Consider the following 24,713-nt stretch of genomic DNA (forward strand, 5'->3'; position numbering starts at 1 on the left):
CAATCATGGAAATAATTTATCATTTTGTATTATTGTCACTTGTTAGATACAATCATTATGTTTCCTGGGATACCAATTTTCATGGATTACGTGGGTATATGGTAACCACAAATTTAAATGTTCAACAAAGTGTACATTTTTTTATAGGCTTGTATTCAAACTTAGACAAAACCACGAAATCAGATCATGAAAATGCTAAATTTTCTCAATTCACGAAAATTGATGTCAACAAAAATAATTGAATCATGTAGTAAACATTGAAATCTTTATTTTTTTTTAAATTCAATTATTGTTCTCTGATATTGCTTTATTTCGTATAATATTTTAACAAGAAAGTATAATATTATAGTTAAGGTATTACCAAACACCTTGACTAAAATTAATTTGGCTTGTTTAATTTTCATAAAATTTTGACAATATGTTTACTTTGACCCTTTGAGAAAAATCAAAAAATTTCAAAAAACTTGAACCACACACTTTATCGGAAAAATTTCATTGGATATTTATATAGCAGTTTGACAAACACTAATTTTGATCACTGAGAAGCTTAATATTTCCTCAACAATAGAACGTGATTAAAACGTTCAGCTGATTTTTTACAGAGTTAGCTACCTGTAGTGTTATGTACTACCTTAAAAGCCATCCTGGTCATTGTTTATTAACACTTTGGTGTGTATAAATCAGTCAAAGCTTAGAAGCATCAGAAAACATATATAGACTGATGATGATTTATGGTCTGAATTCCTTTTTTTACTGAAATGGGATATACATACATGTTTTTCTTAATTATATCTGAAATTTAGTGCCTGGGAGTTTTTTTTAAAAATTTGATGATTTAAGCAAGGAACAAATGTCAGTTATTTGAAATGTAACTTCCATATTGTGAATTTACCACTAGCTAGCTAGCAATTTAATTTTTGGCCATGGTGTTGTCGGTTTGTTTTCGATCTGTGAGTTTGGCTGTCCCTCTGGTATCTTTCGTCCCCCTTTTAATGTTTTTGTAATATTTGATATTTATAGATTTGATGTCTGAACCACAGAGTACTACTCCTACAAGTGCTGGAGGTAACACCACTACAATGGCTCCACCAAGTAATACAACAGTACAAACAGGTATTTACTGTAATAATGATAGTACTTTTACACAGCACCATCATCAGGCTTTTATTGTACTGTGTTAGTACTTAGATATAAGAAGATGTGGTATGAGTGCCAATGAGACAACTCTCCATCCAAGTCACAATTTGTAAAAGTAAACAATTATAGGTCAAAGTATGGCCTTCAACACGGAGCCTTGGCTCACACCAAACAGCAAGCTACAAAGGGCCCCAAAAATGACTAGTGTAAAACCATTCAAATGGGAAAACCAACAGTCTAATCTATATAAAATATGAGAAAAGTGATACACTTATGAACCACATTCAACTGTTTTATGAAGATGAAAAATATATAATTCATTTATATTTAAATTATCTTTAATATTGTAATATCTCATTTAAATGTAGGATGATTCACACAATTCTTTGGAAATGGCTTAAAAGAATCTTTTTTTTCAATTTAAATAAATTATTTGTGCTTATAAGATCCACTGTGAACAGAAAACTTAGGATAGATAATTCTTTTAATAACGGATAATTGCCTAAAATTCTAAAAGGATTCTATCAGCAAAAAACATGAGTTATATAACAATATGCAAAGCAAAAAAATATGCTAAATCTTTCTTTGAGATTGCTTATATTAATTAGTGATGATCCAGTCAAAAATTACAAGATAACTTCTAGACTGAGACATTACTGCTGGCATTATACCATAACACTGATACCAGATTTTTATTTTCAGTTCCCACCAACTTCACAACACCTTGGAGACCAACAGTTCACACCAATTTCACAACACCTTGGAGACCAACAGTTCACACCAATTTCACAACACCTTGGAGACCAACAGGTCAAACCAATTTCACAACACCTTGGAGACCAACAGGTCAAACCAATTTCACAACACCTTGGAGACCAACAACCACATCACCAAGGGGTAAGGTTACTCACAACTACCGTTGATAACATTTATTTTCATGGACCCAATTTTTATAGATTTCGCAAATTCTGCATAGAAGCCTATCCGAAGTTATTATTTCCTTAAATATTTAAATTCCCGGTACATTTTCACTCACGAAATCCACAAAAACTAGTTCCCCATGAATATTAATGAATCCACAGTATAATGAAAAAGAGGTCAAACAAAGAAATGTGAGGACTATTACCCTTTCCTCATATACACACACATTCCACTCAAGACACCTTAAAATGTTAAACTTTAAAACAATTTATAAAATATTGTTTTAAAACATTAAGTGTTCAATTGCCATCAGAATTTAACATGTATTTTGTAATTTATGATCCACTTAAAAACATAAGAATACCCCAGAAAAAAGGAAGTATTATTTTAATTCAAACCTAGAAATTTTGAAAAAAAAAAAATTTTCTAAAATTTATATGAGTAATAAACCCTGAACTTGAGATATCAATTTTTTGCTGTCCATACTCTGTAATAAAAACTTATACATGTCAACGTTTATAACATTCTAAGATTTCTTTCAATAACGGTGAAGTAACTTTGAATGCAGAACATAATTTATGAGGTAACATGCATATAGCCAATTTACACAGTTTATTACCAGCTTACCCTTCTGGAGGACCTGAGATCACCCCTGGTTTTTTAGTGGGGTTCCTGTTGCTCAATCTTTAGTTCTTTTATGTTGTGTTTTGTATACTGTTGTTTGTGTTTTGGTCTTTTTTCATTTTTTGCTTTGACATTGTCAATATAAAAAGAAGATGTGGTATGATTGCCAATGAGACAACTCTCCACAATAGACCAAATGACACTGAAAAAATTAACAACTATAGGTCACCGTACGGCCTTCAACAACGAGCAAAGCCCATACCCCATAGTCAGCTATAAAAGGCCCCGAAATGACAAATGTAAAACAATTCAAACAAGAAAACTAACGGCCTAATTTATTTACAAATTAAAATGAATGAAAAACAAATATGTAACACAGCAACAAACGACAACCACTGAATTACAGGTTCCTGACTTCAGTTTCTTTTTCGACCTATGAATTTGCATGTCCCTTTGGTTTCTTTCATCAAAAATAAACTGACAACGCTATGGCTAAAATCAAAAACAGTACACAAAACATAGAAAACTAAAGACTGAGCAACACGAACCCCACCTAAAACTGGGGGTGATCTCAGGTGCTCCAGAAGGGTAAGCAGATCCTGCTCCACATGTGGCACCTGTGGTGTAGATCATGTTAGTACAAACCATGTAATAAATGAAGCCAATAGTTATTATTTTTAGTTTGGTCAAATGAAATGTTCTTGAGAAAGAGTAAATGAATGGTCTAAGTAGTTCTTCTACAGTAATCACCAGCTTGTCATCACTGAGGATGTGAGTTCAATGCCCCTCATTACAGGTGCGTTTGACTCAGTCTTAATTGACTAGGATTGCCAGTTTCCCTGCCCAAGGTCTGTGGCTCTTTCCATTTCCTCCACCTTAAAAAAATCTGTCTGCCACTTTTTTGCATACAGTTCTAAAATGGGCTTTAAAGTGTAACCAAGAAAATCCACAGTCTAATATCTAGGAGACTGATTTGTGGATCTGGTCACAACTAAAATATTAAACCTAAATAACCATGCACCATAAACTAGCAGTAATATACAGAAGATGAATTCCACTTAGTATATAATTTATTTCCAAGACTGGAACTTGTCACCAAGGCTGTGACTTCCAAACTTATGTTTTACACAATGATTGTACAATATATATATACAAGAATTAAACTATTAGCTATGGTCAATTATTACATAATGTGTTGACAAGTATAAACAAGTTTCCAGATAAGGAAAGATAAAATAATTAACAACTCTTTAAGCAATATTTAAGAAGGATAAAGGATTAAACCCTAAGGTATTATTGTTGTAAATGCTCTTTTGTTCCGACGTTGGAAAGTTCCGGGTGGAAAGAACTAACTAGCTGAAAAGTTCCGGAGGAACTTATTAACTAGTTACTGTGTTTCTTCCTCTGGTTTAAAAGTTCCACCGGAACAAAGTGACTAGTTGTAAAGTTCCAACGGAACTTATCAACTAGTTAGAAAGTTCCTTTTTGCCAAATTAGTCAAAACCGGAACTAACAAACTAGCCCAAAAGTTCCAACGGAACTTATCAACCAGTCACAAAGTTCCATTTGGAGAATTGATGCAAAGTAAAAGCGCAACATATTATATTTGAACATTTCAAAGGGAAACCAAGATACTGATTACAAAAGTCAAAAGGAACTTATCAACTAGCCACAAAGTTCCTCTTTGGCAAATAAGTCAAAACTGGAACTAACAAACTAGCCCAAAAGTTCCAACGGAACTTATCAACCAGTCACAAAGTTCCATTTGGAGAATTGATGCAAAGTAAAAGCGCAACATATTATCTTTGAACCTTTTCAAAGGGGAACAAAAGTGTCTTATATACTGATCCTCATTCTTCCCCCTCTTCATTATTATGGTACTTAATTCAGTCAGAATATTGCCTTCATAACGGAATAAGTTCTAATTTATTGTTATACATTAATCTGAAATTGATATTTTTAAAAGTACCCACATGAGGAGGGGGTATTCTTCCCTCTCTTGAGGGTACTATGAATACTAAATTTGCATGATAATGCAACTTATTCCGTTTGCTACATTGTTCCGGGACTTTTCAACTAGCTACTTTTTTCTACATAGTGGCTGTTACATTGTCACTTTGAATATAATGTCCATTATCAATTAGATATATAATAACGTATTGTCCAGGTAGATAATATAATATAAAACATAATTAATGATAAACTCTTTGAGTCTCAAACATAGCATTTAAAACCTAAACACAGCTGAAAGTCATTTTAACTTCCAATCAATCTGGAGTAACAGAAACAAACCATAATAATCTATTTAAATTCCCCTTTTTAATTTACTACAAGAACAGTGTTTCTGAAGTTTTCATATATGATTCCTAAATCTTTATGTTTGTTTTGCATTGAATATCCAGATCTTTAAACAATCACACAATTAAAATAGGTATGGATAGCTTAATTGGTATCCAAGAATTCAAGGGTTCCAAAATGCGTCTTTTTCCCATCAACCTTGGTTTTTTTAAGTGAGAAACTGTCTTGAATTTCCAGCATCAATTTCGACAAACAAATTTGTGCTTCAAATTATTTGTCTTTTTTTTCAACAGCTTACATTAACTGGAAAAGTTTTCAGGTCATAAACTGACATGAGCGATTAAGTAGCAAAAAAAAAAAATGAACTACTTTTATAACCTGTTAAAAATTTGTCAATCAATTTGTAATTGGATGCCACCCATGCACAGTCATTATTTTGAAATTGATGGTAAATTTTCAGATTATATAAATAATGTCATCTTGAGGCAATAGTCAATTAGTCAATTCTGTAATTGACCCTGTAATTAGAGATCCAATTGTAAGAGTCATTTCCCTTAGGAGCGAAATGAATTTCATTGACAATGATGAGCTAGCTGAAAGAGCAAATTAACTGCCCATAATCTTTACATTTTTCTTAAAATTATATTAAGTTGTTAAGTTAAAAACTTGTGATGTCTATAGTTATTTTTCATTCAAAATTCAGGTGAAAGATCAGGTTTAAAATGCCTACTGATGATGTCAATTTCAACTTGCTTTAATTTGCATGGGCAGCAGCCAATTGTGTCTACTTTAAATTTAGACCTATACAGTTGGAATTTTGTCTAGGTTAGAACTATACAGTTGGAATTTTGTCTAAGTTAGAACTATACAGTTGGAAGTTTGTCTAAGTTAGAACTATACAGTTGGAACTTTGTCTAGTTTAGAACTATACAGTTGGAATTTTGTCTAATTTAGAACTATACAGTTGGAATTTTGTCTAGTTTAGAACTATACAGTTGGAATTTTGTCTAGTTTAGATATAAACAGTTGGAATTTTGTCTAGTTTAGAACTATACTATACAATTGTAATTTTGTCTAGTTTAGAACTATACAGTTGGAATTTTGTCAAGTTTAGAACTATACAGTTGGAATTTTGTCTAGTTTAGATATATACAGTTGGAATTTTGTCTAGTTTAGAACTATATTATACAATTGGAATTTTGTCTAGTTTAGAACTATACAATTGGAATTTGGTCTAGTTTAGAACTATACAGTTGGAATTTTGTCTAGTTTATGACAATACAGTTGGAATTTAGTCAAGTTAAGGAATTTACAGTTGGAATTTTGTCTAATTTAGAACTATACAGTGGGAATTTGGTCTAGTTTAGAACTATACAGTTGACAAAGTGAAACAACATGTATTAAAAGTGTATAATAACTGAATCAGTAATTGGCAAATAAACTTTTAACATGAATTTGGTCTGATATTAACAAAGTCAACGGTAAAAAGAAAAAATGTGCATGTTTATACAACTGTCCAGAAATATTCAATAGGCATGCTCAATGTATTTTCCTATTTTTAAATAAAATCTATTTGTAGGAACCTGTGGTGGATATTACACTGGACTTACAGGAAGTTTTACATCACCAAATTATCCTGGAAGATATCCAAATTCACAGAATTGTAATTACTATATTGTTGTCCCAATTTATTACACGGTAGTGCTGACCTTTACTGATTTCATAACAGAAGATTGCTGCGATTATGTGAATGTAAGTATTACAATGCTGAAAGTGTTTGTTCTTCGATCCCACTTTTTATCTGTAAGGGTAGGGTATCCATTAGAATTAAATGAAACTTTCTCACAATATTAACCTTATAATGCTATTGTGCTCCTTTTATTCCTGAATAATTTTGAGGGTTTCTCTTAAAGCAAATCATAGACTTTGCCATCGCTTTATGTGAGGTGGTTGGTATCATTTTGTGAGTTTTGCTCACAGTACCACTTGTTGAGTTGCAATTTGAATTCATTTTGATCAACTGGTGAAAAATTTAAGCCAATTTTAGAATAAAGTTCAATATATATATAGAAATATAAGGATATGTGATTTGATTACCAATGTGACAACTATTCATCAAAGACCAAAGGCTGAGGATGTAAATAGATATAAGACACTGTACAGCCTTCAACAATGAGCAAACCTTATAGAAAGCTATTAAAGGCTTGGCATGAAAAAATCTGAAAGAATTCAAAAGAAAAAAAAACAATAGTCTGATTTATGCTTGAATAATAAACTTAGAAAAACAAATATGGAAGACAGCAATTCAACAACAATCACTGAATTACAGTCTCCTGATTTGGGACAGACACTTAAAGACTTATTAGATCAACACTAAGCACGCAAAAGCATTTTGTTCAGCTCTTGCACTGTCAAGATCTGAGCAATCTCAATAGAGGAATTATAGTTTGTTAGGTGATGCATGATGTTAAAGTTGACACTACTGGCATGTCAAAGGCTTATAGTAGTACACATTTAGGTGATGCATGATATTAAAGTTAATACTACTGGCATGTCAAAGGCTTATAGTAGTACACATTTAGGTGATGCATGATATTAAAGTTGATACTACTGGCATGTCAAAGGCTTATAGTAGTACACATTTAGGTGATGCATGATATTAAAGTTGACACTACTGGCATGTCAAAGGCTTATAGTAGTACACATTTAGGTGATGCATGATATTCAAGTTGACACTACTGGCATGTGAAAGGCTTATAGTACATGAAGCACACATTTAGTATCAAAAAGATAATTAACACTGTAGTATCGTAACTTTGTGCAGTTTTCCTAAAAAAAAGCAGTTTGATGTTTCATTTTACAAACGTGTCATGGAAAACAGATTTATATGTAACATCAATAACTGGTTCTATTTTTATTTCATAGGTAAACATGGTAAAGGAAGTGTCAGTACACAAAAATAAGTGCAGTATTTGTGTATTATCTTCATTGAGAGAATTATAACAAAATGATATATCAGACACATATCTTTTATTGAAATCCTTTTTCTGAAGTCTAGGGGTCCGTATAACAAGTTGAAAATGGCTGATTTATGAAGCAATTTGCACGCTTAGTCCTCCAACATGGAGACAAAAGAGAACTTACTCAAATTGGGTCAATCGTTTCCTATTTATTGTCCAACGCACAATGCGTTGCGGGGGGATCTAGAAATACCGGGCGTCCGTCTGTTTGTCCGTTAGCGCTCTCACATGTACAATTCTCAGCAATGTTCAGACGAGTTCGAAACTCAGTGCCAATGAACTATTTCTAAAAGAGTTATGCCCCTTGGAAACATGAATTATATAAATATATGCAAAATTACATCGTTAGCACTCTCATGTGTACAATTCTTGCCAGATTTTTATGAAACTTATATTAATTGTAGGTTTATATCAGCAATGCCTCAGACAAGTTCAAAAATCAGTGCAGATCAATTATTTTTAAAAGAGTAACATGCCCCTTAAGCTTGGAAACATTAATTATATGATAAATTGCATCTTTAGCACTCTCATGTGTACAATTCTTGCCAATTTTTATGAAACTCATATTTAGGTTAATATCTGAGAAATGTCTGGGATGAGTTCAAAAATCAGTGCAGATCAATTATTTTAAAAAGAGTTATGCCCCTTGGAAACATTAATTAAGTGCAAAATTGCATCGTTAGCGCTCTCATATGTACAATTCTTGCCAGAATGTTATGAAACTTATACCATAGGTTTATATCAGCAATGTCTTTGACATTTCGAAAATAATTGCTGATCAAATATTTTTAACAAGTTATGCCCTTGGAAATATTAATTATATTGGAAATCACATTAATTGAAGCATTCATTTCTCTTAAGATATTTATGAACAATTTTAAAGAACACAAACAAAAAGTGTATTTTTTAGTTATTGCCCTTGTACCTAATGAATAGATAAAATATGTGGGGGACATTGGAACTCGGTCCTTTTTTTTTGTATATGTGAATAACACTTAACAGCTATTAGACTATCTAACTTGTGATTTCAAACATAAGCAAACCCCAGGAACTGCATATTTTTTTCTGACAAGTAGGCTATGGAATTATAACCAAAATCTACTGTGTTATATAGATTTATAGCTATAGCAATCAATCATATATGAGTTCCACTACAAATCTTGTTTTTAGGCTAATATATTTTGTTTTTTTAATGTACAGTTATTAATTAAAGTGCAAAAATTACTATATTGTTCTCAACCATATCTTCCCTGTCATACTATAACCCCGCCGCATTTTTGCGCCTGTCCCAAGTCAGGAGCCTCTAGCCTTTGTCAGTCTTGTATTATTTTTAATTTTAGTTTCTTGTGTACAATTTGGAGTTTAGTATGGCGTTCATTATCACTGAACTAGTATATATATTTGTTAAGGGGCCAGCTGAAGGACGCCTCCGGGTGCGGGAATTTCTCGCTGCATTGAAGACCTGTTGGTGACCTTCTGCTGTTGTCTGTTCTATGGTCGGGTTGTTGTCTCTTTGACACATTCCCCATTTCCATTCTCAATTTTATAAAGTGTAAATTTTGTCTAAGAATTAGTTGTTTTCTTTGCTTTACAGGTATTTGATGGACTAACTAATAGTGATTTGTTATTGGTCAGCTTGAAAGGAGATTTGAGTGCACAAAGAAAAGTAGTGAAGTCTACAGCCAACAAGATGTTGGTTTACTTTTCTTCTGATGGCAGTCTCATTTATCCTGGTTTCAGGGCCATTTACACAGCAGACTTTGAGAGTAAGTGGAAAAAGAATCCGTCCTTTTTGAATGTGTTATTAGCATGCATATTTCATGAATTTTCAAAAGACTTTTTTTAAAAATAGTTTCACTTAAATATATGCCCTTTGTATAATCAGTGTTAGAAAGCATTCTGTTGTTTCATTTATTTTTGTTAGGAGCAATTTTCTTGAATTGTAGAAAAATTGTATTTTTTGTGGATATTTGATTTCTTGGTTTTACCAAAGGATGCATAATAGTCACTATATAGAAAATTGGTCCTTTAAAGGAGTACTTTTATTTCAGTGCTTTGTGACCACTGTTTTAATGTTAGTTAAGTCTCCCAAACTTCGTTTGGGAAGACTTATTGTTTTTGCTCAGTTCTTATTATGGCACCCTCAACGGAGTTGGGGTGACATATTGTTATATTCTACGTTTCTTTTTTTCTTATATTTATTATTTTTCTTCCACGTTTTTTGTCCAGCTGATATCTTGAAACTTTATGAACCAATGGTCATGGTACTATACCATAATGTTACCCAGCATGTGTAGATGTGCAAACAGGGTATGGCATATTCAAGATGGCAGCCGTTGTCATGGAAAGTGACTAAATGTGAAAAAATTTCAAAATTCTAAATCTTTCATTATAAGACCCAAGTGGATGAAACTTTATGGAAGTGTTACCTGATATGCCTAGATGTGCATGCAATATTAAGAAGTTCCAAAATGGCCGCCATTATCGTGGAAACAGGGCGAAAGTTTAACATTGAGCCTATGGGAAAATATATAAAAGCTGCATTTTCTTAAAGAATATTACATATTGATCAATGAAACTGTATTGATATGTAACATGGCATGTGGGTCCGTGTATATTTGCGTCTATTCGTTTTTCGTTTTGAAATATCAAAAACAAAAAAACACAAAAAACGAAAGTGTTTTCATTTTTCGTTTTTGATTTCTTAAAAACCAAAATGAAAAACAAAAGTGTTTTCGTTTTTCATTTTTGATTTCTCGAAAACCAAAACGGAAAACGGAAGTCTTTTCATTTTTTCGTTTTTGATTTTTCAAAAACCAAAATGAATATCATAAGTGTTTTTGTTTTTCGTTATTGATTTCTCTAAACAAGAAAAGAATCAACATTTTCATTCAATTTCTGCATTTCGCTCTATTTAATTCTCGTTTTAGGTTATACAATGTTTTCCTTTCCTTTTTGATAGCCATAGTTACCCCGGTGTATTTACTACTTAATGTAGACAGAATAGACCACCTGACTTATGATTTGAAAGGTGATTAATGAATCAAAGACTTTCAAATTTCCTTGTTTTTATCTATAATAAAATATAAAATTATTATAGTTAAATATCAAATGAATCACAAATGTAAATAATACAATGAAATACTATATAAAGATGGTAAAAATACGATTGATTACAACATCACATTAACAAGGGAGGTTACTACTTATCTGATAAGAAAACTAGCCCTGTCGTTAAGTATATCAACAGCGGTTATCAGATCAATAGTATTTAAATCGGAGATAATGCCGACGAATGGAAAACACTTTATCAATCTGAACAATAAAGATGCATGATCTTTACTTTTTCTGTTCTGAAAGGTTAGTTATCTTAGATGGTTAGAACTGATGACCTAGGTCCTTCTGTCAGTATTAGTACTATTACACGAACATTCAGGACAATAATCTGATTATATTTTATTATTAAGATCGTTTGATTGAAAAACAAATTTCCGAAAGTTTACAGTTCAAAATGGGGATTAGCATTCAATCATTTTGCCATTTACGGCCTATTCGTGATGACTTTTACTCATTTGTGAAGGCTATATGGTGACATATACTAGAGGATGTGGAAGGGGGTTACGGAATAGAGAATAATGGGCAAAAATATAAAAAATAGAGAAAATGGTTAAAAAAATAAAGAAAAGAGAATAATGCACTGTTAGAATATAAAGAATAGAGAATAATTGGCGAAAAGTATAATGATTAGAAAAAAATGGCCTAAAACATTAAAGAATACAGAAATGAATGACCCCAAACCAGACCCCCATACTAGTAGTTAGTTGCCTATACCAACTTTTTTTTTTTTGTCTCCAGTAGATTGTTATTGGTAATCATACGTTTTCTCTTTACTTTTATGACTATCAATTAAAACGTGAGCTTCAATAATTTGTCAGCATATGTTTACTTAACTTCTTTGCTTCCTGGTGACAAAAAGTAAAAATTTTATCAATTTATTGCATCCAAAGCACTTTTCTGGTTTTATCTTTATCAGGAGGGTTAGGCGGGGGAAAGCAACAGTACATTTCACCTGTTGGTACTGTAGCATCACTATTCTTTCATAATCTTGTGCCTGCTTTTTTTTTTATTTACACCAGGTTATACTTTTCATTTTCTAAACCTGTCTATCCCCCACTCCTCCCCTGTGCAAAATAATATAATTTCATTAATGGTGGCCCCTTTAATTTATGATAAACAATAATTGAAAAAAAACAACATAGTATGTGTATATGTCATACAGCTACGGAAGACAACAACAGAATCACGGGTGTCATTCGATATATCGAGAAAAAAATCGTGAAAGAATGCCTAACGGTGGTCAAGTATTACGATTGGATCGTGAAAGCTCTGATATAGTAACTTGAATTCAATCTTATCGAGAAGACATATGCGAGGTCAATTACTAATCTAAAATAATGAATTATACGAAGAAACTCACAAAAAACTAAAATTGTCTGTCAAAATGGTTCAACATAATGATTAGTATCTGAGAAAAATCAAGGTTTAAAAGTAAACCGTTCATACAAAACTACAAAAGGCAGATTGCTCCTCGACATTCCAATGACATTAAATATGTAAACAAACTAAATGTTTTTGATAATTCGAATGACTAAACAACTTTTCTTTGAAAAATGTAATTTCATTTGAATGATTCAAATAGTTCTTAGATTTAATAAGTATTAAATGCCCAAAGACTTAGAGGAAAATGGGAATCCGGTGAAATACCTTTGCAATTATTTACGATGCATCTCTATGAAATATACCCTGGCTTAAGTGTTTAAGTGTTCTGTCTATACGGAAAGTAAATCCATCGTACACAAATCCGCCTTTCAATGAATATGTGAACATCTTTCCATGACTTTGGTAAATTTTTGAAGATTACAGGTATACAACTATTATAGGTAAAAAGTGCAAATATCTTGTCTATTTTGTTCAGGTGTATCAAAGTTAAAAGCGCAAATGTCCTTTAGCAAAACCTATTCAATGTAAGATTATATTTGTACAAGTGGTCATTATAGGTAAAAAGTGCAAATATCTTGTCTATTTTGTTCAGGTGTATCAAAGTTAAAAGCGCAAATGTCCTTTAGCAAAACCTATTCAATGTAAGATTATATTTGTACAAGTGGTCATTAAGGGCACTATGCCCTAAGCGTAATCTAGTATGAATCTTTTTCTCATAACCATGCCCTCATGAATATATTGTTTTACTAAACACATTGAGAATCTTCCTTCACAACCTTTTGAAACTCACCAAAGATGTTGCTAAAATTAGTTCAGTTGACAAGCTCTTCCAGTCTCTAATCGTAGCTAGAAGAAATGAATTATGGTATGCTACTATTCTTGACCTGATAAATATCAAGTTGACATGTCGTCTAAAGTTATAGTTTTCGGTGTTGTGATGGAATAATGTAGATAATCTGGGACAAGATGATTTTTAATTTTGTACAGGTATGTACTGAGTCTATGAACTTTACGGCATGTTTTAAGAAGCTCAAAGCCAACCTAAAGCTAGGAACAGTTTCAATGAAAAACACTTTTATTTTACTGTATTATCTGTCACACCAAAGATTAAGTTTCAAATATATCATTATATATTGGAATGTAGTCATTATAGGTACAAAACGTGTTCTTTTTTTAATCAATTCCATATACTTGTGTTGCGCCTTTTGTGTTTTCACATAAAGTACAGCATATTTTATTTATCTTATTGCACAGTATTATTGAGAAAGTTGAATCATTTTGACTGCCATTATTTTTTTTTTCGGAATTGTTCCGCAATTTTAAAATACAACAGATTTTTCACAGATTTTGAAGTAGAATTTCAAGTAATTACATTCACGATCCTATACCAGATCTTTCACGATCCGATCGCAATGCTTGACCACCGTAAGGTATTCTTTCACAATCATTTCTCTCGATATACTGATAGACAGCCGTGAGAATTAAAGGCTCCTGCCTTCAAACAGGCCAATATATTCGAGTGATACTCCCCAATTCATACCTGGGGGGTGTAAAAATCAGTTCAAAAGAACACAGTTGTCTTTCACATGAAACCACGTAAAACAATGGTTAATAGTTACTTTGGTATAAATGATCGAGAAAATAAGAAGGTAAAAAACAAAACAAATATTAAAATTAAGACAGTATTCATGCAATAACTACAACTTGGATACATTGATTGATTGATTGATTGATTGATTGATTGATTGATTGAACAGGGATTTGCTCATGTTACTCCGAACGAAAGTCATGTTTGTTGTTGTTATCATAATAATTATTTGTATTGCCGCCTTAATTTCACCAATGAAACTTTTCATTAAAGTTTGCCTTTGTATTAAATTAATTTATAAACTTCTTGGAACTCTACAATGGCCGTCTGATTACAATTCGACCCGCAAGAATGTGAAATATGCGAATTTATTTGGCCTTCAATGCCTCAACTCTTTTAACGTGGGAATCCTATGGGAAAGAACATTGACATAATTTTCTAAACGTTTTTTGGAACCCAATGACATTGCATAGTGTTGCAACCTGTAATGTGAAGGTGTGCATGAAATTACGGAGAGTTTGGGAACTTCGGTCTGGTCAAACCAAGGATTTTAAAATTGGTTTGTGCTGCTTCTCTTCAAGCACGTGGCATTAATAAGTAAAATCAGAGACTGGTCGGCTCCGAGTCAAAATAATGAATCCGCGTAGGATGACATGTCTTCCTGCGAACTATGTCGAACTGTGTCGATCTAATACAAAGCAGGTTAATAATTCATATTAAAATAACATGTTATCGTCCTGAATATGCGTTTAATTTGCCACTGGACATTAAAAAGCCATCATTTGTTACCACTGCAGGCACAACCTTGCATAAAAGAGTGATTTTGCGGTCGTATAATGGTATTACGTTTGTCGTCGTCTTCCGAAGACATTTGGTTTCCAAATAATAACTTGAGTATACATGTAAGTGTGTGGATATTTATGAAATTGTACCACAAGGTTTTGTACCACATAAGGAAGGTTGGAATTGATTTTGAGGGTTATTGTCCCATCTTTGTAGGAATTAAGGACCAATAACAAACGTTTTTCTTGTTTCAGGACAATAACTTAATTATAAGTGTATGAATCTCTATGAATGTGTACCACATGGTTCCATACTTCATGAGGAATGTTGTGACTGATTTTGGGGGTTATGACCCAAAACATTCAAGAATTACGGACTAAAAAATTAGGATTTTCTGGTTTCCGGACAATAAATTAAGTATAAGTCTAAAATGAATCGTTTTAGGAAAAAGGGCTCAAAACAATACTTTTATTATACTTTGCATACTTGCTCATTTCTTGACCAATTTCAATGGGGTTTAATTCAAAGTCTTAAATTCTTGGGTTTTTTTATATGCATAATCTAACCGTGTATTTATAGATTCTTTTTTTTTTTGGGTCCATTTTCAATTTGGTCCACATGAAGGTCCAAAGGGTCCAAAATTAAACTTTGCTTGATTTTAACAAAAAAAGAGATTATTAAGGTTCTTTGCTATGGTGAATCTAACCGTGTATTTTGATTTTTAATTTTGGGCCCGGTTTTCAAATTGGCCCACATTAAGGTCCAACACGTTCATAATCAATTTAAGTTTGATCTAAAAAAAAAATTGAATTCAAGGGGTCTTTTAATTGCTTAATCTACACCTGTATTTGTATTTTGGGTATTGGGTCATGATAGGTAAATATCTAATTTCATTTTTTTTTAAGTTCTTAGACCACATTCATTCTGTGTCGGAAACCTATGATATGTCATATATTTGATCACAATAAAAATTCAGAGTTGTATTGCACACTTAATAGAAAGTGTAAGTAGATTTACAGTTAAAAATAGATACCGCATTAAATTTTAATTTTATATAAGAAATTATGTATAAGTATAGTTTGATATTTTCAGAATGCTATATATATATATATAATTTTTTTATGAAGCTAACCCATTGACAAACTTACCTGCAGTTATTGTCCATTGATAAATACTAGTAGATTAAATTCTTGGTACTGAATCTAACCTTGTACAACTGTATTTAGATTTTGGATATTGGACCACATTCTGTATGTGCCTGTCTCAAGTCAGGAGCCTGTAGTACAGTGGTTGTCGTTGGTTCTTGTCTGTCATGTTTGTTTTTTCGTGAATTGTTTTGTTAAAAATTAGGCCGTTAGTTTTCTCAACCGAATTGTTTCATATTTTTCATGTTGGGGCTTTTTATAGCCTACTATATGGTATGGGTTTTTCTTACTGTTGAAGGCCTTATGGTTAGTACCTTTAATTGCTTATATCAACTTTATTTGAACCTTGGTGGATAGTTGTCTCATTGGCAATTATATCAAATCAAATCAAATATTTTTATTATTCCAATCAGGGTCCAACAGGGGGCATTTACAATTAACAATTATGATAATATAAGCAACAAACATGAGACATTGTACAGTATATAACGTGACAGATACTATAATAGACAAATGAAAATAGCATTAATAACAAAACAAAAAATACATTAAAAGTACTCTTGAGTGTTTTTTTCCCTTCCTTCCTTATTACTATTATTATTATTATTTCTATGTCCAGCAGTGCACAAATAAAAAATATAAATAAAATTAAAATTAAAAATTAAAGAAAAAAAAAAATAATAAAGTTTGAACATACTTAAGTTATTATCTTTAAAGATGGAAAATTTGTTCATCTGAAGGAGACACCAAGGGACGGTGCTCTAAGATATACTGTTGATTGCGATAGGCAATAACAGCAATCCTCCCCGTGTCAGAAGCAGATGAACAAAATAAATAGAGAAACTGAATCCAGTTAATTAACAAATAATTTTTTAAATAACAACAAAAATTATTGCTAATTATGCGAAAAATGTCATATAAATCTGCTATTTGCAGTGTTTCACCAGGAATATACACAACTCTTTTAATACAGGCGAGTTCTCACAAGACAGCAGCCATACCTAATAAGTTAATGAAATTGGGACATGATTCCGAAATAATGTGATATAAATGGTGTCTGTCTTCGTTATAATTTGTGCAATAAAAGAGAAAATGAACTTCATCTTCAATATAACCAGAGTTACACTGATGACACAGTCTTAGGTGTGGAGGCCGGGAGTACCCTGGTATCGTCCTATTTCAATCTGCAAATGATGAGATGACACCCTAAATTGTGTTAATGATCTCCTAAGCTCAAAATTGTTCATGATATTTAGATACTTTACGAAACCATAATTATTCTTAAATTTTACATAAGTGTGGAGCTTCCCTTCTGAATTCTTGGTCAGTTGATCCAAATTTTTATACACATCTCTTTCAATATTTTCCGGATGGTATTTTTTGAAATATTTTTCCCATCATTTACTTGCGTATTTGCCTTACAAATGTATATCTTAAAAATTATAATAGAAAGATAGAAACTTTAGTAAGCAAAAATGATCAGCAACACAAGATCTACAATTAAAACAATATTGAGGAAATCGTCCGACGTCTCCTTGGAGTAATTGCCCTTTAATGACGATTTTTATCATGTTTTGCTTTACATGATAAAAATTAAAATAGATAAATAGAAACTTTAAATCACAAAAATGAGCGATAAGGCAAAATCTACTAACAGGTCACTTGCAGACCCTCTTTTGTGTTTTGAGCAAAAACGTGAGAAGATAGAGAGAAACTATGCAGACCAAATGATCAGCAATACAAGATCAACAAAACAGAGATGTTTGTCATGCATTCTATTCTCGTCTTCTATGTATGTCCTTTGTTGAATATGCACATAGACCAAGGTGAGCGACACCGGCTCTTTAGAGCCTCTATTTAAAAGTATACCAATCTTTAACTAAATTTTAGGTACACGTATCGCAACCCAATGTATGTTCTCTAAGGTTCTAACAGTTTAATGGGTAAATCTTAAACAGATTAGAAAACTATAAACGCCTAAAGAGTCTGCAGATAGTCCAAACCGGAAAATGTTGGAAAGATTTTGGCAACGTTTAAGTATTTATCGAATAAACAAACATAAAATATTTAACCAAACCACAACTCTATAAAATAGATATAAACATAGTGAAGGCTATTATATGTCTTGTCTTTCGGATACAAATTACTTCATTTTGGTTAGCGTCGCCTGCCGATGTAAAAGTAAAAAACATTTAAAAAGGGTAGAGCCGATTAACCCTTGATTTATTTCAAACCAGGGCCATTTACAAAAAGTCTTTCAATCTTAAAGTTTACTTAGGGTTTTACAATAATTATATTATTATTATGATTGCTAAATTTTAAACGTACCACCAACTTATAAACGCCTAAAGCAAATTTTTGCTTTTTAGTATTTATTCCTAAAACGAAATAGAAGGTCATCATTAACCAAAACAAAAATTGTGTTAGAAGTAAAGCTATTTATTGTCTTTCGGACATTTTGCCTATCAACGGCCTTCGATGCAAAATTTTACAAAAACATGTAAAAGCAAATTTATATCTTCAACAGCATGCATGCAACATGTAACGCTGAGTAGCATTTTGAGTTTATGGAAATTTATGTGTAAAATTGTTAAAAAAAAATTGAGAATTGAAATTGGGAATGTGTCAAAGAGACAACAATCCGACCAATGAGTCAAAAACAGACCAAGGCCACCAATTGGTTTTCAACACAGCGAGAAAATCCCGCACCCGGAGGCGGGCTTCAGCTTGCACATAAACAAAAATGTGTACTAGTTCAGTGAAAATGGGCTAACTGCGAAACATATAAATGAACTAAAATTCAAAAAAGATATTTTAAAATATATAATTTAAACTTTTTAATATTACATTTAAAGTATGATAAATGTATGAAAAACACATGTTGGGCCCTGTGAGTGAAAAAAAAGATATTGAGAACTAGGCTCTAACCCTTGGCAATTTTGTATTACAATGCTTTCAACAGAAACATATAGCACTTAGTATAGTATTTTGATTTCAGGGGAATATGTAAAACATTGTTACAATATATAACGTCATCTTCAATTTTCAATGTGCAGACCAATTTTAGATTTTGACCCTATGAGTGACATTTATAAGTCCAGGGAAAATTGGCCTCGTCGCTTTCAAAGACCCCTCACCCCCTTTTTTTTCCTAAAAATTGGAGGAAAGCCAAATGTTTATCAAGTGCCTGTGCTTTTGGCTATTTCTGTGGTTGACCTTACCTGCTGCCAACAATTAGGTTTCGATGCTTTACTGTTTGAAAAAAAATGGTTAAACAAGTTCACGGTTATGAATGATTATCAAAATATCTTTATTGCAATCACGCAAAGTCGAAACCAACAAAATAAACCACCATTTACTGAGGCAAAATAATAAGAAACTGATCAAACTCAATAAGACTCACAACCTTATATTTTGTGATATACGAAGTCGTAGCAATTTTATCACATATTTTATATTTTGATATAAATCAAGTAAGGCGAAAAGTACAATAATGTGCCGAGCATCGTGATAGACATCTTCTTTTTGACTGCTTCCTAGTGACTCATAAGATGGTCTACTAAACGACGACTTGAAGTGGGACCTTTTCTTAAAAATAATCTAAATAACGTATACATATTACCGTCTTGAATGTTAATGTAATATGTCTTATATTGGCTGATTGGCCTCAGTCATCATGCAATTCTAAAAATCTTACATAACCAACCTTTCAAACTTAAAAGTAAAGATCATGCATCCTTATTGTTCAGATTGATAATATCTTTTCCATTCGTCGACATTATCTCCGAATTAAAAAATACTATTGATCTGAATAACCGCTGTGCATACTTTAATGACAGGGCTAGTTTTCCTATTAGATAAGTAGTAACCTCCCTTGTTAATGTGATGTTGTAATTAATCGTTTAATTTTCACCATCTATATAATATTTCATTGTATTATTCAAATTTGTGATTCATTTTATATTTAAATAAAATAATTTTATATTTTTTTATAGATAAAAACAAGGAAATTTGAAAGTCTTTGATTCATTTATCACCTTTCAAATCAAAAGTCAGGCGGTCTATTCTGTCTACATTAAGTAGTAAATACACCGGGGTATGAATGGCTATGAAAAAGGAAAGGAAAACATTGTATAACGTAAAAACGAGACTTAAATAGAGCAAAATGCAGAAATCAAATGCAAATGTTGATTCTTTTCTTGTTTAGAGAAATCAAAAACACTTATGATATTCATTTTGGTTTTTGAAAAATCAAAAACGAAAAATGAAAAGACTTCCGTTTTCCGTTTTGGTTTTCGAGAAATCAAAAATGAAAAACGAAAACACTTTTGTTTTTCATTTTGGTTTTTAAGAAATCAAAAACGAAAAATGAAAACACTTTCGTTTTTTGTTTTTTGTTTTTGATATTTCAAAACAAAAAACGAATGGACGCAAATATACACGGACCCATGTGGCAGTGTGGTGTCTGCTTTTGAAATTTTGGAAATTTCTATCGTTACCATGGAAAAATAAAAAATTTCACAAATTTCATAATGCTCCAAACTTAATGAAACTTTACAAAAATGAAAATTTGCATGTGTAGATGCGCTCATTGACTTTGGAATTTTCAAAATGGCTGCCGCCCACCTGGCAATGGGGGAAGGGTGCCATCCGTTATTGCTAGCAATTACAAATCTAGTTATTATTATTATTCTTCTTCCCACTTCCCACTTCCCTCTTCCCTCTTCCTCTTCCGGCACTTTTTTAAATGAACTTTTCCGCACTCGTTCTCCAAAACCGCTAGTCAGATTTACTTAAAGTTTCACAATATGTTAGACTAACATGTCTAGTGGTGCAATCAGGGTTTCGTTTGTGCATTGGGGTCTGAAAAGGGGTACTTTGAGGGGCCAAAAGAAGGGAGGGGTTTACTATAGAACCCTATGGGATTTTAATTTTTTTTTATTTTCAAATGATTATAACTTGAAAACTGTTAGTGATAGACACAATCTTTATAATTGAAAATGTTCTACATGATAAAGCACATCAAATGAAATAAAGGGTTAGTCCCCAATGGTCACCCCCCACCCCCTGCCATCAGACAAAGTTCTAATATCTTGTAAGTGGTCGAGATCCCCACCCCTAAACCATATATATTCTGGTTAGTCATGATACAGCACATTAAATGAAATAAAGTATTAGTCCCCAGGGGTCACCTCCACCCCTTGCCATTTGAGAAAGTTCTAATATCTTGTAAGTTGTCGAGATCCCCACCCCTAAACCGTATATATTCTTGTTTGTCATGATACAGTCCTTCAAATGAAATAAAGGATTAGTCCCCAGGGGTCACCCCACCCCCTGCCATTTGAAAAAGTTCTAATATCTTGTAAATGGTCGAGATCCCCACCCCTAAACCATATATATTCTGGTTAGTCATGATACAGCACATTAAATGAAGTAAAGTATTAGTTCCCAGGGGTCATCCCCACCCCCTGCCATTTTAGAAAGTTCTAATATCTTGTAAATGGTTGAGATCCCCTGCCCTAAACTCTATATATCCCTGTTCGTCATTTCACAAAGATTCAAATGATATATAGGGTCAGTCCCCAGGGGTCCCCTACCCCCAATGATCTAATATCTTGTAAATGTTCGAGATCCCCATCCCTAAACCATATATATTCCTATTCGTCATGTCACAAAGATTTGAAAGATATATAGGGTCAGTCCCCAGGGATCACCCCCACCCCCTGCCATTTGAGAAAGTTTTAATATCTTGTAAATGGTTGAGATCCCCACCCCTAAATCATATATATTCCTGTTCATCATGTCACAAATATTTGAAAGATATATAGGGTCAGACCCCAGGGTTCCCCCCCCCCCCCCCCCCCCCCACCCCCAATGATCTAATATCTTGTAAATGGTCGAAATCCTCACCCCTAAACCATATATATTCCTATTCGTCATGTCAAGAAGATTTGAATGATATATAGTGTCAGTCCCCAGGGGTCCCCACACCCCCAATGATCTAATATCTTGTAAATGGTCGAGATCCCCACCCCTAAACCATATATAGTCCTATTCGTCATGTCAAGAAGATTTGAATGATATACAGGGTCAGTCCCCAGGCATCACTAATGCATATAACTTTACTGGACCAAACCAATTTTCGCTGGACTTTATGATGTCAGGCAACCCTGAGAATTACAAATCATGGGAGCTTCGTTTGGGAGACTTCGTAACAGCATCCTGTTACAATCAATTCTTATTATTTTTGTGCCTTGTACCGATCTTTTGAGTTAATCCAATTGCTAATTCCAATTAATACAGTTTGTTCTTTAAGTTGTGCTGTTACACCACTGACCAGGTTAGCGAAGGATGAGCATTCACAAGTCAGGAACTTGTAGTGCAGTGGTTGTCGATGGATCATGTCTGTTGTATTTGTTTTTGGTAAATTGTTTTGTTATAAATTAGGCCGTTAGTTTTTTATTTCGTTTGAATTGTTTCACATTTTTCATGTCAGGGCCTTTTAAAGCTGACTGTTTTTTTCTCATTGTTGAAGGCCGTACATTTGTCTATAATTGCTTGCATTGACTTCATTTGAACTCCTGTGGATAGTTGTCTCATTGGCAATCATATCACTTGTCTTTATTATCATAAGTTCAGTAAGAGACTTATTATTTGGCCCTGAATATTAAGTCCATTATTCAAGATAAAAAATGTTTTAATTTGATGAATAGACACGTAAGAAAGTGAAATAGAACTTTTTTGTACAGCTTTTCTTCTTAAGCATAGAAATTTACAACCCAAATAGGATGTAAATAGAGATTAATATGAAATTTGACAAAACTTCTGGATTTCAACTAAATTTAAGCCTAGGAAACACAGAGCTAAGACTTAAAAAAATAAAAATTAGATATTCAAGTCAGATATGTAAAATGTTATGACAAACATTATTGTCCCCTGTGTAACGAGTTGGGGGTACATGGAAGTATCAGGCGTCCGTTTGTCCGTCTGTCTGTCCTTTTTTCTGTACGTACGTCCGTCTGTTCAATCCAGTCTTGTTAGCGCTCTCACAGGTACAATTCTTGCTAGATTTTTATAAAACTTATACCATAGGTTAATATTAGCAATATCTCGGACAAATTTTATAATGGTGGACGATTGACTTTTTTTAAAAGAGTTATTACCCTTGGAAATATTAAATTTATGGAAAATGGCCTCATTAGCACTCTCACGGGTACAAGTTTGTAGTATACTATAAGTAATGCCCTTGAAGGTCTGTTTGAAATATTTAGTATACAACAAAAAAACTTTTTTGTTCCCCTGCGCACGCTTTTTATTTATAAATTGTTTTAAAGAACATTGTTACAAAAAAAATTTTTTTTTTTAGTTATTGTCCCTGAATAGATAAAATATGTGCAACGCAGGGGACATTGGAACATAATGTTCTTTTATTTTAAAAGTTCTTTTTTGTCGATTTGTAAATCAATTTTGTTAGATCAATTTGGGCCAAAGAGCACATCATCTTTTTAAAAAAAACATCTACAAGAATAGGAAGTGACTGATTTGTTATTTACTTTCAGATTGTGCTATAGACCATGTGCGATGCTCCATAACTGCATCTGATTGTGTATCTGTGTATAAATTGTGTAATGGATACCCAGACTGTGCTAATGGATTTGACGAGCAGCATTGTCTCAACTGTAAGTTATTTACAGATATGAGGATCTGGATGGGGTTTTCAGATCTAGAATAGAAAATAATGGGCCAAGATTACAGAAAAATGTGTGTAGGGGGGGTGAGATAAAGAATAGTGAAAAATGGGCCAAAGATAGAGAATAATGGACACAAAAAATATTATGAAAAGAGAAAAATGACAAAAATTTAAGGATACAGAAATGAAGACCCCTCATCAAGACCCTCAGATGTGATATAAATAAAAGAAGAAGTGTTGAATATGTAGATGAAACAGTAACCCAAACAACAATGCTTAAAGAACCATTGTAGACATCTGGAGGTCAAAATATGGTCATCAACAATTGACAAATTTTTTACCAACCGTTCGAGATCCTCATGGGTATGTTGGAGATCCTCATGGGCAGTCACGGTCGATAAACACATTTTGGGTCTATCAAACCCCTACTGCCTGTTTTAAGTTGAATAAACTTAAAGTTTTCATCCCACTTTTTTCCAATACTACTTATAAACAGAATGACTTCTTATGTGGTCAGCAGCTCAATACATGTAGTGACTAGTTATATGTGTGTGCTCTTTCCTATTTGTCAGACAACTACTTTCTGCTTTCAGATACTGTTTGAATAATGAATGGGAGTATGCTCAGTATGGCAATGCATTCATACTAGGTTTTTTTCAGCTCTTTAATGCTGTTTTGACCTATTCAATTAAAGAGAATTATTTAATACAAGATGATGGAAATGTTTTTGGTTAGAATTCTTTTGCAAATTTTTCGGAATACATAATTGGATGATGTCCACAGTACAGCTTGTAGGCTTCTGTATATATAGAGAATATCATATGGCTTTTTCAATATCACATCCGTATCAACCCGAGACACCAATATAATCCCAAGAGCTTTGCTCGAGGGATTATATTGGTTGAGGGTTGATACGGTGTGTGATATTGAAAAAGCCATATCATATACACTTTATTATATACATATACCTCACGTAGTTGTTTTTTATGTGACATGGCGTCAAACAG

General features: G+C 32.7%; 1 protein-coding gene across 3 annotated transcripts in view; it reads left to right on the top strand.

Annotated features, from left to right (window-relative positions):
• Window positions 1–24,713, top strand: part of LOC127723375 (MAM and LDL-receptor class A domain-containing protein 2-like) — a 210,865-nt gene that overhangs the window by 3,152 nt on the left and 183,000 nt on the right. For all 3 annotated transcript variants that reach the window (XR_007992046.1, XR_007992047.1, XM_052229951.1), the window contains exons 2-6: window positions 1,021–1,113; window positions 1,840–2,034; window positions 6,560–6,732; window positions 9,595–9,766; window positions 23,576–23,695. Coding sequence is in view for 1 of the 3 variants with exons in the window: in XM_052229951.1 (XP_052085911.1) it covers window positions 1,021–1,113; window positions 1,840–2,034; window positions 6,560–6,732; window positions 9,595–9,766; window positions 23,576–23,695 (753 nt within the window). In the remaining 2 variants the exon portion in view is untranslated. The remainder of the gene's footprint in view (window positions 1–1,020; window positions 1,114–1,839; window positions 2,035–6,559; window positions 6,733–9,594; window positions 9,767–23,575; window positions 23,696–24,713) is intronic.

The sequence above is a fragment of the Mytilus californianus genome, unplaced genomic scaffold (genome assembly GCF_021869535.1).
Source record: "Mytilus californianus isolate M0D057914Y unplaced genomic scaffold, xbMytCali1.0.p SCAF_13, whole genome shotgun sequence".
In the NCBI taxonomy this organism is placed as follows: Eukaryota; Metazoa; Mollusca; class Bivalvia; order Mytilida; family Mytilidae; genus Mytilus; species Mytilus californianus.